Source organism: Drosophila kikkawai, chromosome X (genome assembly GCF_030179895.1).
Source record: "Drosophila kikkawai strain 14028-0561.14 chromosome X, DkikHiC1v2, whole genome shotgun sequence".
Lineage (NCBI taxonomy): Eukaryota > Metazoa > Arthropoda > Insecta > Diptera > Drosophilidae > Drosophila > Drosophila kikkawai.
Window position 1 is genome coordinate 24211397 of NC_091733.1, and position 15038 is coordinate 24226434.

At 48.8% G+C, this 15038-nt stretch overlaps 3 protein-coding genes across 11 annotated transcripts; 2 read left to right on the forward strand and 1 right to left on the reverse strand.

The window, feature by feature from the left end:
- The first annotated feature begins 130 nt into the window (after positions 1-130).
- IntS6 (integrator complex subunit 6) lies at positions 131-11498 on the forward strand. Of its 9 annotated transcripts, none has more exons than XM_041774767.2 (3): positions 131-285; positions 3217-3576; positions 6154-11498. In XM_041774767.2, the coding sequence occupies exon 3, from the start codon at positions 6250-6252 to the stop codon at positions 10276-10278; it is 4029 nt and encodes a 1342-aa protein (XP_041630701.1). In that variant the 5' UTR covers positions 131-285; positions 3217-3576; positions 6154-6249; the 3' UTR covers positions 10279-11498. The 9 variants fall into 9 exon arrangements, with proteins under 9 accessions (XP_041630701.1, XP_041630705.1, XP_041630707.1 ...); XM_041774771.2 differs by having other exon boundaries at positions 179-391; XM_041774773.2 differs by having other exon boundaries at positions 179-285; positions 3222-3576.
- A 640-nt stretch (positions 11499-12138) lies between these two features.
- Positions 12139-12925, forward strand: dgt4 (dim gamma-tubulin 4). Its single transcript, XM_017179896.3, has one exon. The coding sequence runs from the start codon at positions 12251-12253 to the stop codon at positions 12836-12838; it is 588 nt and encodes a 195-aa protein (XP_017035385.3). The 5' UTR covers positions 12139-12250; the 3' UTR covers positions 12839-12925.
- Tip60 (Histone acetyltransferase Tip60) lies at positions 12858-14980 on the reverse strand. The gene is made up of 5 exons (XM_017179895.3): positions 14823-14980; positions 14621-14747; positions 13317-14559; positions 13049-13261; positions 12858-12992 (listed from the first exon to the last, which is right to left on the reverse strand). Coding segments are annotated over exons 1-5 (1644 nt in total). The 5' UTR covers positions 14883-14980; the 3' UTR covers positions 12858-12991.
- Positions 14981-15038: the final 58 nt, after the last annotated feature.

Below are 15038 nucleotides of genomic sequence, written 5' to 3' on the forward strand. Positions count from 1 at the left end.
CACTTGACGTAAGCCAGCAAAAGGCGAATCGCCCGAATACTCTGCAGTTTCTAGCGCAGCTCCGAACCAGGGAGCGTGCATAATCCTGTCGATTCACGTCGGCCTGCGGCTATCGACTCATCGCCCTCTCTAGACAGTCGCGGAGATCGGGCCACTGCCAGCGCCAGCTCAAACTGTTTTTTTTAGTTGAATCGAATGGTTGGTGGACCCGGAGCAGCTAGCCCAGAATACGAAATACGAAGCAGAAGAAGCTGGCACGGCCGGAACGCAGGCGTGTGTGTGTGTGTAAGCAGCCCCACTACTACCTAGACGAGCGAACGATTGTGGAGACGACGACAACACGACGGCCGTCCCATTGTTGGTGGCGGGCGGTCGGACGTTCAGTCGCTCGGTTAGTTGCAACGACGGTTAGTCGCGTCGGTCGGTTGTTCTGTGCACCTTAGGCAGAGCCACATACACGTAGTAATACGCGCCCCGCTCCGTTTGTCGTTCATCGTGCTCTCTTGCTCTCGCGCTCGCTCTCGCTCTCTCCCCTGCCCCCCAGCCCGCTACCTCTTCGTGTGACTGCGTGCTCCCTCGCTCGCGGTGGTGATAAATTTTTTTTGGCACAAAGTAAAAATATAACAGAATAAAAAATCGTGGCGCGGATAGAAGGTAATCGAAATTATTGCAAGTATTGGCGCTTCGAGAGGAATAAGAGGAGAGAGCCGCTATCGCCGCCACTCTGCCGTGTGCATTTTTCGGTTCTCGTATTTTTTTATTTTGCGTTCGTTGGTTGTTTGTGATTTTTTATCGCAGAGGCATTTGTTGTTTGGTTAAATGGCAGCGTGTGAGTGCTTTTCGAAACTCTCACTCGACGAAGTACTTGTGCCAGTTGAGAGATGCTGTTAGTCCGCCAGCTCGCGTGCGTGTGTGTGCGCCATCCATGCCCAGTGGTTGAGTGTTAAAAAAATATAAAAAAGTCGGCGTTTGTTTGTGTGAGTGTTGTTTTTGCCCCAAGATGGGCTTATCCGACGAATTGCCACAAATCCCATACAAATATTAGGCAGAATTGTGCATGCGATCTGCAGTTTAAAATTCGAGAGCTTTGGCGGCTACGCATGCGGTAATCGATTTGCCGGCTGCAGCAACTCTGCCGATTGGCGATAGGCGCCAGCGATACAACAGCTGCCCACTCTAATCCCAGCGTTATTATCACATGCAAATTAAGGTCAGTCAAACTGCGTGTGTGCGTTTGTCAAATGGAAAAATGACCCAGCAAGCTGGATTGCCCCCACGGCCCGTGGCCCCTGCCCTCCCCCTCTTTGCGACTGCAATAACTTAACAAGTTGTGTGTTTATCGCCTCGCTCTTTTGGCCAGCACTGGCAACCCTGTGCGCTACGGCTGCGGCTGCATAAGTGAATTCCGACGAAGAGCCGTGTCATTATAACCTACCGCCTCTCCGCCGCCCCCAACCTTCTGCGCGATTAATTGGCCACTAAAACTCGATTACCCAAAGCGGCGGTCGCCCTAAATCATTTGTTTTGAGAGTATGTGTCTGTGTGTGTGTGGATTGCCAGCGTCGAACACAATAGGGCAACCGCCTTCGCCACCCCGTTCGCCCCACCACCTCCGTGTGCGGGTGGCTCCCACACAGTCCCAGAGAGTTGCCAGACCGTCAACGACAATTGCTGAACTCAAACTTTGCATTATCATATCGAATAACACACACACACACACACACACGCGTAGTTCGTGTGTACGTGAACGGATCCTCGGGGGGATGATGGCCATTGGAGCCAGCTTCACCTGTGCGTCGCATTGTGTGCTCCCCGTGGCCATCTGGCAACCTTGAGTCCGCGTGTGTGTGCGTGTGTTTGCGCTCTTATTCAAATAGAAATTGAATGTTTTGCACTCGAATTCCGTCAATTACCGCCGTAGCGTTGGCAGTGATAACGCGATACAACTGGACGGTCGTTTGTGGCAGCGCGTCAATGAAATGGGGAGGAACATCGTAGGCGTGTTGCATTAGAGGCTGTCGTTTCGGCGATCTAACTCCCAGGCTTGGCTTATGCTATTCCTCGCTTTCTTGCCCCCTTAATCCTTTTGCTCGGCCGTCAGAGATGCGTAGGTCGTGCACCGTGATCGTGAGCGATATTGTGTAATCAATTTCAGCTCTTTTTGTTTTGTATAATACCTGGACCCTTTTCAAGATTTGCAAGATTTTCGAGAAATCTGAAGACAGAAAGTACAAGCTTTTATTTAGAGCAGAGAAAAACAGAGATGCTGGTTGAGGGAGTAATAGTAAGTTGCAAAATGATCATTTTGTTGCTTAGACTGACTAGGTTTCTACCTGAAAATAAAGTAAGGTATTATTAAACCGTTATAAAATGTTTAATTTGAGATCAAAATTTAAAGCAAACCTTTTATTTTACCAAACAATTCTTCGTTGAAATCCAATGTGTTACCTGTTGAATTATATAAGGTAATATATAATTCTTGATGATCATTCTTGAGCTTTCTCACGAGCCGCGTTGCCTACCTGGCCCACGATTAATGTGGTCATCTCTAGGCTGACGCCAACAGAGCGTAGTGCTAGCTGGCGTCGAGTGAATCATGATGCAAATACTTAAGGTGGACTCATAAGCTTTGTTGGGTACGAACGAAACATTAAACATGTTAAGAGGCAAGAGCTTAATAGCGATAACAAGCGAACCACTGTTCTGAGAAGAGAGCACCATGCCACCATGCATAGTTACACCATGAAGTGAATGACTCCGTTGTGGGGCATCAAGGCAGAGCCGCAGAGGAAAGGAAACAGATAAAGATAGAGCAGCAGAAGTAGACGTAGCTGAAGCAGAAGGTAAAAGAAGGGTTGGGGAGCAGGGGAAGGGGAGTGGAGTGAAGTGAATTGGAGTGGATTTGGATTTGTGTCAAAGTGTTTTTGTGTCCCCCATAAATATGCAAAAAACATCTCGAGCACCAAACGACTTACAGACCCCCTGGGATTTTAATTCCATTTCGTTATTTAATTAGCACATGATGTATTTTGTTCAGTGTGGGTGTATGGGGGGGAATGCCAGTGATTACGCAGTATCTTGATATCTTTTGCCTAATCGATTGATTGGCATACACTGCGTATGCGCAACGTTTGATAATTTTTATAGAAAAGACCACCAGTTGCAGCCCCGTTTCATTACCATTGCGTTTCGTTTCTCTTTTCCCACTTGTTTCAGTTCAGGTCAACGTTGTTGTTGTTTATTATCCAGTCCAAATGTCAGCTGTTTCACGCAACATGTACCATAAAAGCGGAACAGCGAAGCGCAGAAAAAGAGCAAACCGATCAAGCCCAGGACAGCAGAAGCAGCAAAAGCAAGAAAGAGAGCGCTGCTAACAACGTAAAAACAAAATCAATGAACACACACATGCATAGGCGCAGCAACAACAACAACAATAACCATAGAAGAAGCAACAACAAGAATTAAACAACAGGAGAAAGAAGAAAAGAGGGAGCCTAACTGCTAAGCGAGCGGAAAAGATAAAGTGCAGCGGAGCTCACTAAAAAGAGATAGAGGGATAGGAGATCCATCTACGAGGTAAGCGATAAACCCAAATTGTAACATCGTAGTTTCTAAAACCATAATACCCAAACAGTTTCGAAAATTGATGAAATCCCTTCAAAATATTTCAAAATATATCTTTGAATTCAAAATGATGTCATAGGTATTATTTTATTTATTTATTTATTTTTTTTTATTAATTTTGAAATTACAATTATGGAAGCAATAACATTTATTTAAATTATAATTATCAGTTTTATAGCAATATATGATACTATAAAAAATTATGATATGATGATATGCTACTTAGAAATTGTAATCGAAAAATACAAATATCAGAATATACAAATTAAAAGTAATAAACAATGGAACCTAACGTTGGCAGGCCAAAGTTTGTATACCCTGGCAGGTTACAATTGGGCCGAAAGCCAAATGTTAAATAATTCATAACTCTGTAAAAAATCAAATCAATCAAATTCACTTTGAAAGGTTTTTCTATGCTAGTTTTTTCTAGGTTAAAAAAACTGCATACTGCATTTAAAAATTTAAAAAATCCAAATTTTTTACGATTTTTGAGAATTTTAACGATGTAACCCCTTATAAAAATTTGAAAAAAATTAAAAAAAAAAATTTCTTTCTGACATTGCTAGAAAGATTCTCCTGTTTATGCTGATCAAGAATATACAGCTGTGTTCACGGAAATAGCAGTGCCCAACGACCTGCACGTTTAAGATCGGAAAATCCTGTTACAAACACTATTTTCATAAATTTTTTTTTCATAAAAGCTTAGTATATTTAATTATTAACAATACCACAATCATTTAATTTAGGTAACATAAACCCTTTAGAAGATATAGCTAATAACAACAAAAAAGGTCTATATTATGCCGATCATTGAAATAGCAGTGAAAAACTAAAATTCTTCATACATTTAAAAATATCGTATAAGAAACCTATTTCTTCTTAAATTCTAATTGACTATGATCTAATATTTTGTTAAATAGCCTTTAGAAGCTATCATAGCCTCATACCTTGGTGGCAAGGAGTCCACCAAGTCTTAGCAACGCTTGAGGGGATTATGGTCTCATTCCTCCTGCACAAATTGCCAAAGCTGCATCTTAGAAGTCGGAAACTTCTTTAATACGTAGCCCTTGATGTCCCCCATAAGTTTTCGATCGGATTTATATCCGGGGACTGTGCAGGCCATGGCATTGCATCCACTTTTCCATTAAGAACCCACTCCTTGGCCACCTTGCTGGTATGATTAGGGTCACTGTACTGCTGAAATGCGCAAATTAATGGAATATTTTCCTCAGGATACGGCTGCAAGACAGTTTTTAATATTTGGACATAAACATAATGGTCTTTGATCCGACAGATCATATATACGGGACCTAAAACGTTGTATGAAAAGTATACCCAAACCATGATTTTTAGGCCACCGTGTGTTACTGTCTTCAGCGTATGGTTTGGGGGGCACTATCTATTTGGAGGTCTTGTCTTGTCCTATTCCACCAAATAAAACCAGTTTGGAGTTATTTGTCCAAAGGATATTACGCCATTTGAATACTGGCAGTTCAAGTGGCTATTGGCGAACTCGGATCTTGCCTTGATATGCCTGTAACCAAGCAGTGACATTTTCCATGGACTTCGCGAATCTAAAATTTATTCAATAAGTCCCCGGCGAATGGTCCCATGACTGATTCCCATGCCAATTCCCGCTCATATATCCCTAGAGGATGCAAAAGGAAGAGCTTTGCTGAAGCGAAGTACGCGTCGAGCCCGTATAATTGTGGTTTTGCGAATCGTACCTCGGTTTTTTTGGGTTCGGTTCATAATTTATGACTTATAAACTATTTTAAAAGAACAATTTGAAAGATTTAGAGACTCTTTACATGTTTTGCTCTTCTTTCTAGGCTAAGTAATCTGATACCTTTCTATCATGGAGCAGTGAGGTCCTGCGCCCACTAAAATAATTTTTTTTGCGTTGTAAAGGTGTATTATAGTATAAACTATAATAACGACCTTAATTTAAGTCATTTTTTACAAAATTAAAAGAAATTTCGGCACGTTTTGCTAAAGAAAAATAAAAACTGCTATTTCAGTGATCGGCCAAAACGAGCTGCATATGTGAAAAATATCAATAAAACATAAAAATAGAGCAAATCTAACGGAATTTTTTCTCGATTCTTATCTTTATGTTCCATTTTACAAAAACAATGTGCAATAGATCAGCTTGCAAAAAGGAATATGTACAAAAAAACGTTTTGAAGTTGTTCCTCTGTCGCACTGCTATTTCAGTGAACACAGCTGTATATGGTTTATAGGGTCGGAAATAGATCCTTCACTGCATTAAGCCAACTTCTGATTAAATAAAATACATAAAAATCTATTAATTTATTATTTATTTTATTGCTTTTGTAAGTGTTTGTTTCTATATTCCAAAAGTGCCCCCGAAAAATAGGATTAAGTAAAGCTATTATTTTTATTTTTAATCCAGAGGTATAATACTTAATACTAACTGCACTGTGTTCAAATTTTAGTAGTAAATTTAATTTAAATTTAAACAAACAATTAAATACTAAACAAATCCTTTTGATTTTATATTTCAAGCCAAGAGCAATAGCTACTGGAAGATCGGGAGAGACTAGAAAGCGGAGAGCAGAGGCTGTGGATCATTCAGCGTAGTCGGAGGAGGAACCCCCCGCCATGACAATCATACTCTTCCTGGTGGACACTTCGTCGTCCATGTGCCAGAAGGCGTATGTGAATGGAGTGCAAAAAACCTATCTGGACATTGCCAAGGGCGCCGTGGAGACGTTCCTCAAGTATCGCCAGCGGACGCAGGACTGCCTCGGTGATCGCTACATGCTGCTCACGTTCGAGGAGCCGCCGGCCAATGTGAAGGCCGGCTGGAAGGAGAACCATGCCACATTCATGAACGAACTTAAGAACCTGCAGAGTCACGGCCTCACCTCCATGGGGGAATCGCTGCGGAACGCCTTCGATCTGCTCAATCTGAATCGGATGCAGTCGGGCATCGATACGTACGGCCAGGGCCGGTGTCCTTTCTACCTGGAGCCCTCGGTCATCATTGTGATTACGGATGGCGGCCGGTACTCTTACCGCAACGGTGTCCACCAAGAGATCATACTGCCGCTGAGCAACCAAATACCGGGAACCAAGTTCACCAAGGAGCCGTTCCGCTGGGACCAGCGTCTCTTCTCGCTGGTTCTCCGGATGCCTGGCAACAAGATTGACGAGCGGGTGGACGGCAAGGTGCCGCACGATGACTCCCCGATCGAGCGGATGTGCGAGGTGACCGGCGGACGGTCCTATCGCGTCCGTAGTCACTATGTGCTCAACCAGTGCATCGAGAGTCTCGTGCAGAAGGTGCAGCCGGGCGTGGTGTTGCAGTTTGAGCCGCTGCTCCTGCCCAAGGAGCCGGCAACAGGCCAAGCTGGTTCGAGTGGTAATGCTGGCGCGGGTGCCATTCAAGGTGCTGCCGGTGGAGGCGCGGGCGGAGCTGGCTCAGGATCGGTAGCGGCCACCTCTTCGTCCTCGTCCACGTCCTCGTCCGCCTCCTCGTCGGCGGCGGCGGCGACATCGGGCGGAGCAGGATCAGCAGCAGGAGAAGCGCCCACGGACATAGTCTTCCAGCCGGTGAAGAAGATGATCTACGTGCAGAAGCACATCACACAAAAGACCTTCCCCATCGGCTACTGGCCGCTGCCGGAGCCCTACTGGCCGGACTCCAAGGCCATCACATTGCCGCCCCGCGACGCACACCCCAAGCTGAAGATCCTCACGCCGGCAGTGGACGAGCCGCAGCTGGTGCGCAGCTTCCCGGTGGACAAGTACGAGATCGAGGGCTGTCCCCTGACGCTGCAGATCCTCAACAAGCGCGAGATGAACAAGTGCTGGCAGGTGATCGTGACGAATGGGATGCACGGCTTCGAGCTGCCCTTTGGCTACCTAAAGGCCTCGCCAAACTTCACCCAGGTACATCTATACGTCCTCGCCTACAACTACCCGGCGCTGCTGCCGCTCCTGCACGACCTCATCCACAAGTACAACATGAGTCCGCCGAACGACCTCATGTACAAGTTCAACGCCTACGTCCGCTCCATACCGCCCTACTACTGCCCCTTCCTGCGCAAGGCCCTGGTCAACATCAATGTGCCGTACCAGCTGCTGCAGTTCCTACTGCCGGAGAACGTGGACAACTACCTGTCGCCCACCATTGCCAACCAGCTGAAGCACATCAAGAACACGGCCAAGCAGGACCAGGAGAACCTCTGCCTGAAGGTCTACAAGCAGCTGAAGCAGCCGAAGCCCCCCTACCGCCAGGTGGAGACGGCCAAGCTGTGCACGGGTGCCGCCCTGCGACGGGACCTGGTGCGGCATCCGCTGCTAAGGGACACGTTCGCCAAGCTCCATGCCGAGATCGAGCCCGTGGACAACTACACGATTGTGGTGCCGCAGCTGACGCATCAACTGTCGGCGAAGACGTACCGGAATCCGTTTGATATTCCGCGCCGGGACCTGATCGAGGAGATTGCCCGGATGCGCGAGACGTTCCTGCGACCCGCCTCACTGGTGGCCAAGGATTCAGGCCACTGCCTGCCCATTGCCGAGATGGGCAACTACCAGGAGTATCTCAAGAACAAGGACAATCCGCTGCGCGAAATAGAGCCCACCAACGTGCGGCAGCACATGTTTGGCAACCCGTACAAGAAGGACAAGCACATGGTAATGGTGGACGAGGCGGATCTCAGCGATGTGGCGCCCATGAAGTCACCCAATGGCAACGGGCCGGGCGGTGCGCCGCCGCCGGGTTCCGGTTCGGTTTCGGGTTCGCCCACAGGACCGGGACAACCGCCACCGTCGCCAGGTGGCCCTGGCGTGGGCCAAGGTATGTCCGGCCTATTGATGGGCGGCGGCGGAGGCGGCGGCGGCGGTGGTCTCTCCAAGAAGCTGGACGGCACGGCCCGGGGACGCAAACGAAAAGCAGGACCTCTGCCGCGCGCCTTTGAGTTCCGGCGGATGTCCACGGACTCGCGTTCAGCCTGCTCCAGTCCCGTGCCCTCCTCGACGACGACGACGAGCAGCAGTGGTCCAGCGGGCGCATCGATGCCCGGTGCCTTGCCATCGGGATTGGGCCTGGGATGTGATTCCTCGACGCCGGCCGACAGCAGTCCCGGTTCCAGTTGCTTTGACGAGGACAGCAACAGCAGCTGCAGCAGCACCACCAGCAGTGGCTTTCTCAGCTCCTCCTCCGTAGCCTCGGAGCAGCGGGAGTCGCCGAACGACTCGGGCCACTCGGATCGCCTGGGCATCGGCTTCGACTTCAACGAGGAGGAGACCAGCGACCAGGACACGCCACTCAATGGCTACGTGCACAACTTTATCAACGGAATCAGCGAGGACGCGATGGGTGCCGCCGACCCGGAGGCGACGGCGGAGGGCGCAAGCGACGCAACGGCGACGATGCCGACGACCGCAGTGCCACCGTCTTACTCTGCCCCCGCCACTGCCGTAGTCGTTGTGCCCGCAGAGCCTCCTCAAGAAGCCTCGCCGGCACCAGCAGCAGTAGCAGCGTTAGCGGCGACAGCCAGCAATGGCAACGATGCCTCCTGTCCCACCATCACCGCCAGCAGCAGCAGCGTCAGCGGAAACTTTGGAAGCGGAAGCAGCAGCAGCAGCTCCTCGGGAGTGCTGTATGTCCCCCTGAACGGCCTGACCACCCATGCCGCTTACAGCAGCAACCTGGGCGGACTCAGTGCCTCGCCGCTGGACAGCCTGAGCTCGCTGCACGGCTCCAGGCCAGGCCTACTGCCCTTGGCCAATGGCTACGGGCATGGCCCTGGAGCAGCGGCCATCTCACCTCCATCGCCCCTGTCGCCGCCCACCAGCAACAGCGCCACCACCTCAAGCTCCAGTTCCAGCTCCACCTCGGCCTTCAGTCACTTCAGCCACAACGACATCAACGATGCCTCCGAGATATCGCGCATTCTTCAGACCTGCCACAACGGCACCAGCTCCTCCTCCTCCTCTGGAGCGGGAACCAGCAGCAGCAGCGGTAGCAGCAGCAACCTGAATGGCAATGGCAACAGCAGCGGCGGCAGCAGCACCTCGTCTTCCGCGGACAGCGGCCTGGCCGAAGATCACTACTCGCTGGGCGGCAATAGCTTTGATGCACTGAAGCGGGCGGCGGGCGTTGTGGGCGGGAATCCCCACTATTACTGGGCCAGTGGCCTCAACCATCACAACAACAGCAGCAGCAGCAGCAGTACCACCACCAGCAACAACCATCGCAGCCACAACAATAGCAGTCCCAGCAAGCTAATGGATTCCCCGGGAAGTGGAGTCAAGAGCGGCAGCTGCGGTTCCTCGCCCACGCACAACAACGGCGGCGAGGTGAGTCCAACGCCACCACTGACCCTCAGCGAGGAGCAACGCGAGGCGGCCCGTCGCCACAACATTGACTTGCGCCTGCAAATCTTTCGGGACATTCGTCGGCCTGGACGCGACTACAGCCAGCTGCTGGAGCACCTGAATCTGGTGAAGGGCGACCACGACATGCAGTCGGAGTTTGTGGAGATGTGCATTGGGGAGTCTTTGCGCTTCCGCCGGCACCGGATGGTGTGCAGCATCCAGGACTGGTGGGAGGAGAAGCAGCAGCCCACGCCGACGACAGTAGCCGCCGTGTCGGAGCAAGCCGTCGCCAAGAGTTAACGATGGCTGATGTGGCACCACTGAGCCCACGGGGTCATCATCCAAGCCATCCGTCTGTGAGTGCGTAGGAGATTGTAGGGGAATCAAAGAGGAGCAAGCTCCTGGTGTAAATAGTGTTGCCAGAGGACAGCCAGGGATGAATGGGACACGGGCCTATAGCCACCAGATATCGTATATATATACCAAACAGAAAGAGAACCGCAGCGAAGATGGAAAAGAACGCGAGACAGAGCGAGAGGGAGAGGGAGTGTCTAGGATCGGGCCAAGATATTTGTAATTAGGATTGTGTAAGTATTTTTAATGCGTAAAACTACCTAAGGATCCACAATACACACAGATTTTGTAGCCGCCGTTTCTTTTAGACATTTATAGTTGTATAAATATATATTTAAATTTAAATGTAGGCTACATTCTCTTTTTTTTCCATGCCTAGACTAAGCCTAGAGTTATATAAATCGAGAGTTTCGATCCCAAGTGTACATTGTATGTGTAAAAGCCGATAAAGGAGAGTTTTAGGACACGTTTTAGCCAATTTTTGTTGGAAACCCCAGAATAGGATGCCTGAACAAAAACCCCAAAAAATCTACAAAAACGGTATACATATATATATATATTTTTAAATTAGTACTTTATATTTATTGCAAATTAATTTGTATCCCCCTTCGGGCAGCCTTTCCAAATCTCCATTTGTTTTTTTTTTTGTAGGTTTATATTGATAATTGAATATTTTTTTAAGGAGTACAACAACACACGCAACAATGATGAACAAGAAATTAATAAAAGGGCGTTCCGTTTGTTATATAAATATATGTAAAATTAAAATTTAGAAAACATTAAAAACAATAAAAAATAAGAGAAAAGTATAAACTAAAACCTAAATAAATATACATTTTGCACTATTTTTTTACGTGTATATCTGTGTGTGTGTGCAGCATGGTGTGTGTCTGTTTGCGATACATGAGTAATTGATTGATTGATTGAGTAATTGAGAATAAAAAATTAAACATTTGCTAATATTAGCTAGGCGGATGGCAGTGATTTTACGACTGCTTCAGGATTAATAATCAATTATGTACACTCGCAGAAAGTGCGTTTATATATTTAACAAATTGCATACACACAGCAAAAGAGAAAGGAAAACAAGATCAACAAACAGCAGAGCGGAAAACAAAAACAAACGAAATCAAAGACAGAAATAAAAACAGAAATCATTGCATTAATTTTTAATTGTTTTTTTTTGTTCGGGTTGGGACTCGCCCATCAAACAACTCTTCTATCCTTTATGGTCCTTCTCCGAGGACCATATGCCCCCTGTTGTGGATAAATATATGCATATATATATATAGATATATAATTAAAAAAAATAATAATAATTAAAAAATAAATAATAATTAAAAAATAAATAATAATTAAAAAATAAATAATAATTAAAAAAAATAAATTTTTTTTAATAATTAAAAAATAAATAATAATAAAAAATAAAAATAATTAAAAAATAAATAATAATTAAAAAATAAAACTCTCGCTTGACACTATAATTCCCAACTGGTTCTAGCATTTTCTGAGTGGTAACCCAGCTGAATGTTAAGGTTGTTGTGTTTCAGTGTACCCTCTCTGAGATAGAGAAAACAAGCAGATATCATCGGAGAGAGTTTGAGATCATACAGAATTCAAGACGATCGGATCATTCAAAGGAGGGACCTAGAGAAATGTGAGTACACAAAGAAAAATATATTTTTCTTGGCTTAGTTACAACCTGCTTCGTTTGTCTGCCATCTCTTTCTCTTTTAACGTCCTCAACAGACCACCTTACATATACTTGAACCATGCACCCGATAACTGGAGGCTATCGATGACAGTCGCCGCCAAATACGATTGGCCATGCCAATCGAATCTGAAATTTAGTGTTGCTTACAGCTTGAAACCAAGGCTTTTTTTACAGCTTGAAACCAAGGTTTTTTTTAATTGCAAAATGGATACACCGACGCCAACTACACCGACGAGGGTACCACGAACAACGACCACCTCCATGGCCGCCGATAACGACATGGAGGACATTCAACGCCTGCTAAACCTTGAGGCGATGTGCCGCTTCCAGGAGGACGCCCAGAATGTGCAGCGTCAGGTGCAGGAAAAGGCTCGCGAATGGCTGGACGTCAAGTACGAATACCAGCAGGAGTATGCCCGCCTGGCGCGCCTCATCAAATGCATCGGAATGCGCGTGGCCGTGGACACCAGGTCCAGCCGTGTGGACCAGGACAAGCTGAAACAGACCCTTAAAATGCTTAACAGCCTGCGAACGAAGATAGCCAGCGATGTGCGTCCCGCCAGTCTGGACGCGGGCGTTGTGGATCAGTGCCAGCAGCAGCTGGACACGGTCCACAAGCCGCGCACGCAGCTCAGCCGGCAGAAGTGGGAGTTTGCCGAGATTCAAGAGGCGCTGCAGGAGCTACGCACCTCGGTGGATGGCCTGGAGAACGGACTGGAGCTGCACACAATGCAGGCCATGGATCAAATGGTGGCCGAACTGCTGCCGCCGGCTGAAAAAACCGATGACTAGGAGGAGGACCAAGGAGGAGTCATTATTATACACGTTTATTCACGTTTATTATACCTTGCATTTACACAATTATAAAAAAAAAACCAAGTCTGCGAATGATGATGATTCCAGGTCCGTCCTGGACGAGCTCAAGCGGGTTGATAGCGATGGCATTCTACAAAAGAGAGGGGCATTAGTTGGTGGCGTTTCTAGGAACAAGCTCAACTTTACCACTTGGAGCGCTTGGACCAGTCCTTGGGCGTCCAGTGCAGGCACTTGGAGTCGATGCGGATTTTGCGCTTGTCCATTGCCCGGCGGTGCTGCTCAATGGTGTCGCGATTGATGCACACTATGTACTGGCCCTTGTAGTAGTTGATCAGGTTGAGGTTTTGCAGCGTCGAGATCACGTCCTCCTTCTTGATCGAGGTGCACTCGCAGATGTCGCTATATGGTGAGAGATTGGGTGAGATTAGAACCAGATAGAACAAGGACTCCTTACTTGATGGTGATCGTTGGCTTCTCGCCATCGGTGCTCGGGTTCTGGCTGATGAAGATCTCCAGTATCGTCTGCGCCCAGTAGGATCGGTACGAGAGCAGGCCCAGATCCGACAGCGGCTTCTCCGGCGAGCCCGTTTTGCCCTCAAACTTGGACAGCTCGTAGCTGAACTCGATGAGCAGCTTGCCGTAGCCTTTGCGCTGATACGGCGGCATGGTGAGGATGCAGGCCACGTTGTAGTCCTCGGTGCTCTCCTTCTCCTTGGAGAAGTACCCCACGATGTGGAAGCCACGCGAATCGAACTCGGTCATCACGTAGAACAGAAACGGATCGGTGTCATAGTACAGGGTCTTGTGGTCGAGGAAGAGCTTGGCCAGCAGACAGAGATTCTGGGCATACACCTTGTTCTTCCGCCCGTCGATCTCGAAGAAGGAGATGGTGTGCTTGCGGTAGATCTCGTTGCCCGGCGGATGCCGCAGATTGCACTTGGACAGATGCCGCTCCAGGCACTTTCTGCTCTTCCGGTACTTCAGGCAGAACTCGCAGATGTAGATGCAGGGCATTTGGCACAGCTCCTGGGGGTACGGCGAGAAATACCACGGCTTGATGCGGTGCCGGCCCAGCTCGATCATCTCCACGTTCTTCATGCGCGTGACCACGTCGTCCTGGTGCGTCACCATGCTGCCCGATTGCCTGGGCGTCGGTATCTTGCCGTCCTGCGACCCATCGCCGTCCTCGGTGGCCGCGCTGCTGATCAGTCCGTCCCCGGTCACGTGCGTGACGACGGGTGTGCCCGTTGGCGTTTGCGGGGTCCCTGGATGCGGATGCTGCTGCTGTGTCTGTGGTGTGTGGTGTCCATGTGCGGAGGCACCGTGCACCTTCCGTTTGCGATTGATGCGCTTCTGCAGGGCGGCCGCCAGGTTGTTGCCGTTGACCAGCTCGCTGCTACCACCGCCAGGGGTTGTGGGTGTTGGTGTCACAGGGCCGCCGCCACCACCACCGTGGACGACTGGCGGCCCGCTGGAAGTAATTGCGCCTCCGCCGGCAAGGGCTGCAGAAGCTCCCACACCAGGAGCAGGATGCTGTGGCGAAGTGGGACGGGATACGCTGCCCGCCAGCGAGTGGTGGCGCTGCGGCGTGGTCACACCCGTGCTGGTGCCCGTTTGAGAGCCATCCCGCCGCGGAAACTGTACCTTGCGCGTGTACAGGTCCTCCTCGTTGACCCACTCGTCCAGGCGCTTGTTGACTGCAGGCAAGAAGTGAATATGAGAGTCCGTGCAAACCCACTCACAAACCCCCAAACTCACAGTCCACATAGTGTACATAGAACTGACGCCGCCCGTCCAGCTCCTTGATGCTTACGATCTCCGCCAGCGGCCAGTCATCCGTTTTGTGCATCCGCACGGGCAGACGACAGCCCTCCGTCAGGGCGGCCTGAGAAAACAAACAAAACAAAGCGAATCGTGTGAAACAACCGCGCCATCTCCCAGCCAGGGCACAAGCACACACCGTCGATTCGCAGATGGAGGCCACGTCGTCGTCAAACTCATATTTGTGGTTGATTTTCATTTGTTTGCACAAGGTTTGTCTTTTATTTATGTTTTTTCACTCGGCAAGCGAGTTATTTACAGAAAATATGTCGATAACTTCCAGCTGATTGCAGGGAGTGCGGCCACACCAAAAATCGTATATCGATAGGAGCCAGAGTACACTGAATTCCAAGTG

Bases quoted from the DNA above. Each gene is read 5' to 3' on its own strand.
- dgt4 (XM_017179896.3), top strand. From the start codon at position 12,251: ATGGATACACCGACGCCAACTACACCGACGAGGGTACCACGAACAACG.
- Tip60 (XM_017179895.3), bottom strand. From the start codon at position 14,882: ATGAAAATCAACCACAAATATGAGTTTGACGACGACGTGGCCTCCATC. The intron at 14,748-14,822 runs GTGTGTGCTTGT...TTGTTTTCTCAG, and splicing joins CCTCCATCTGCGAATCGACG to GCCGCCCTGACGGAGGGCTG. The intron at 13,262-13,316 runs GTAAGGAGTCCT...CTCACCATATAG, and splicing joins AAGCCAACGATCACCATCAA to CGACATCTGCGAGTGCACCT.
- IntS6 (XM_041774767.2), top strand. From the start codon at position 6,250: ATGACAATCATACTCTTCCTGGTGGACACTTCGTCGTCCATGTGCCAG.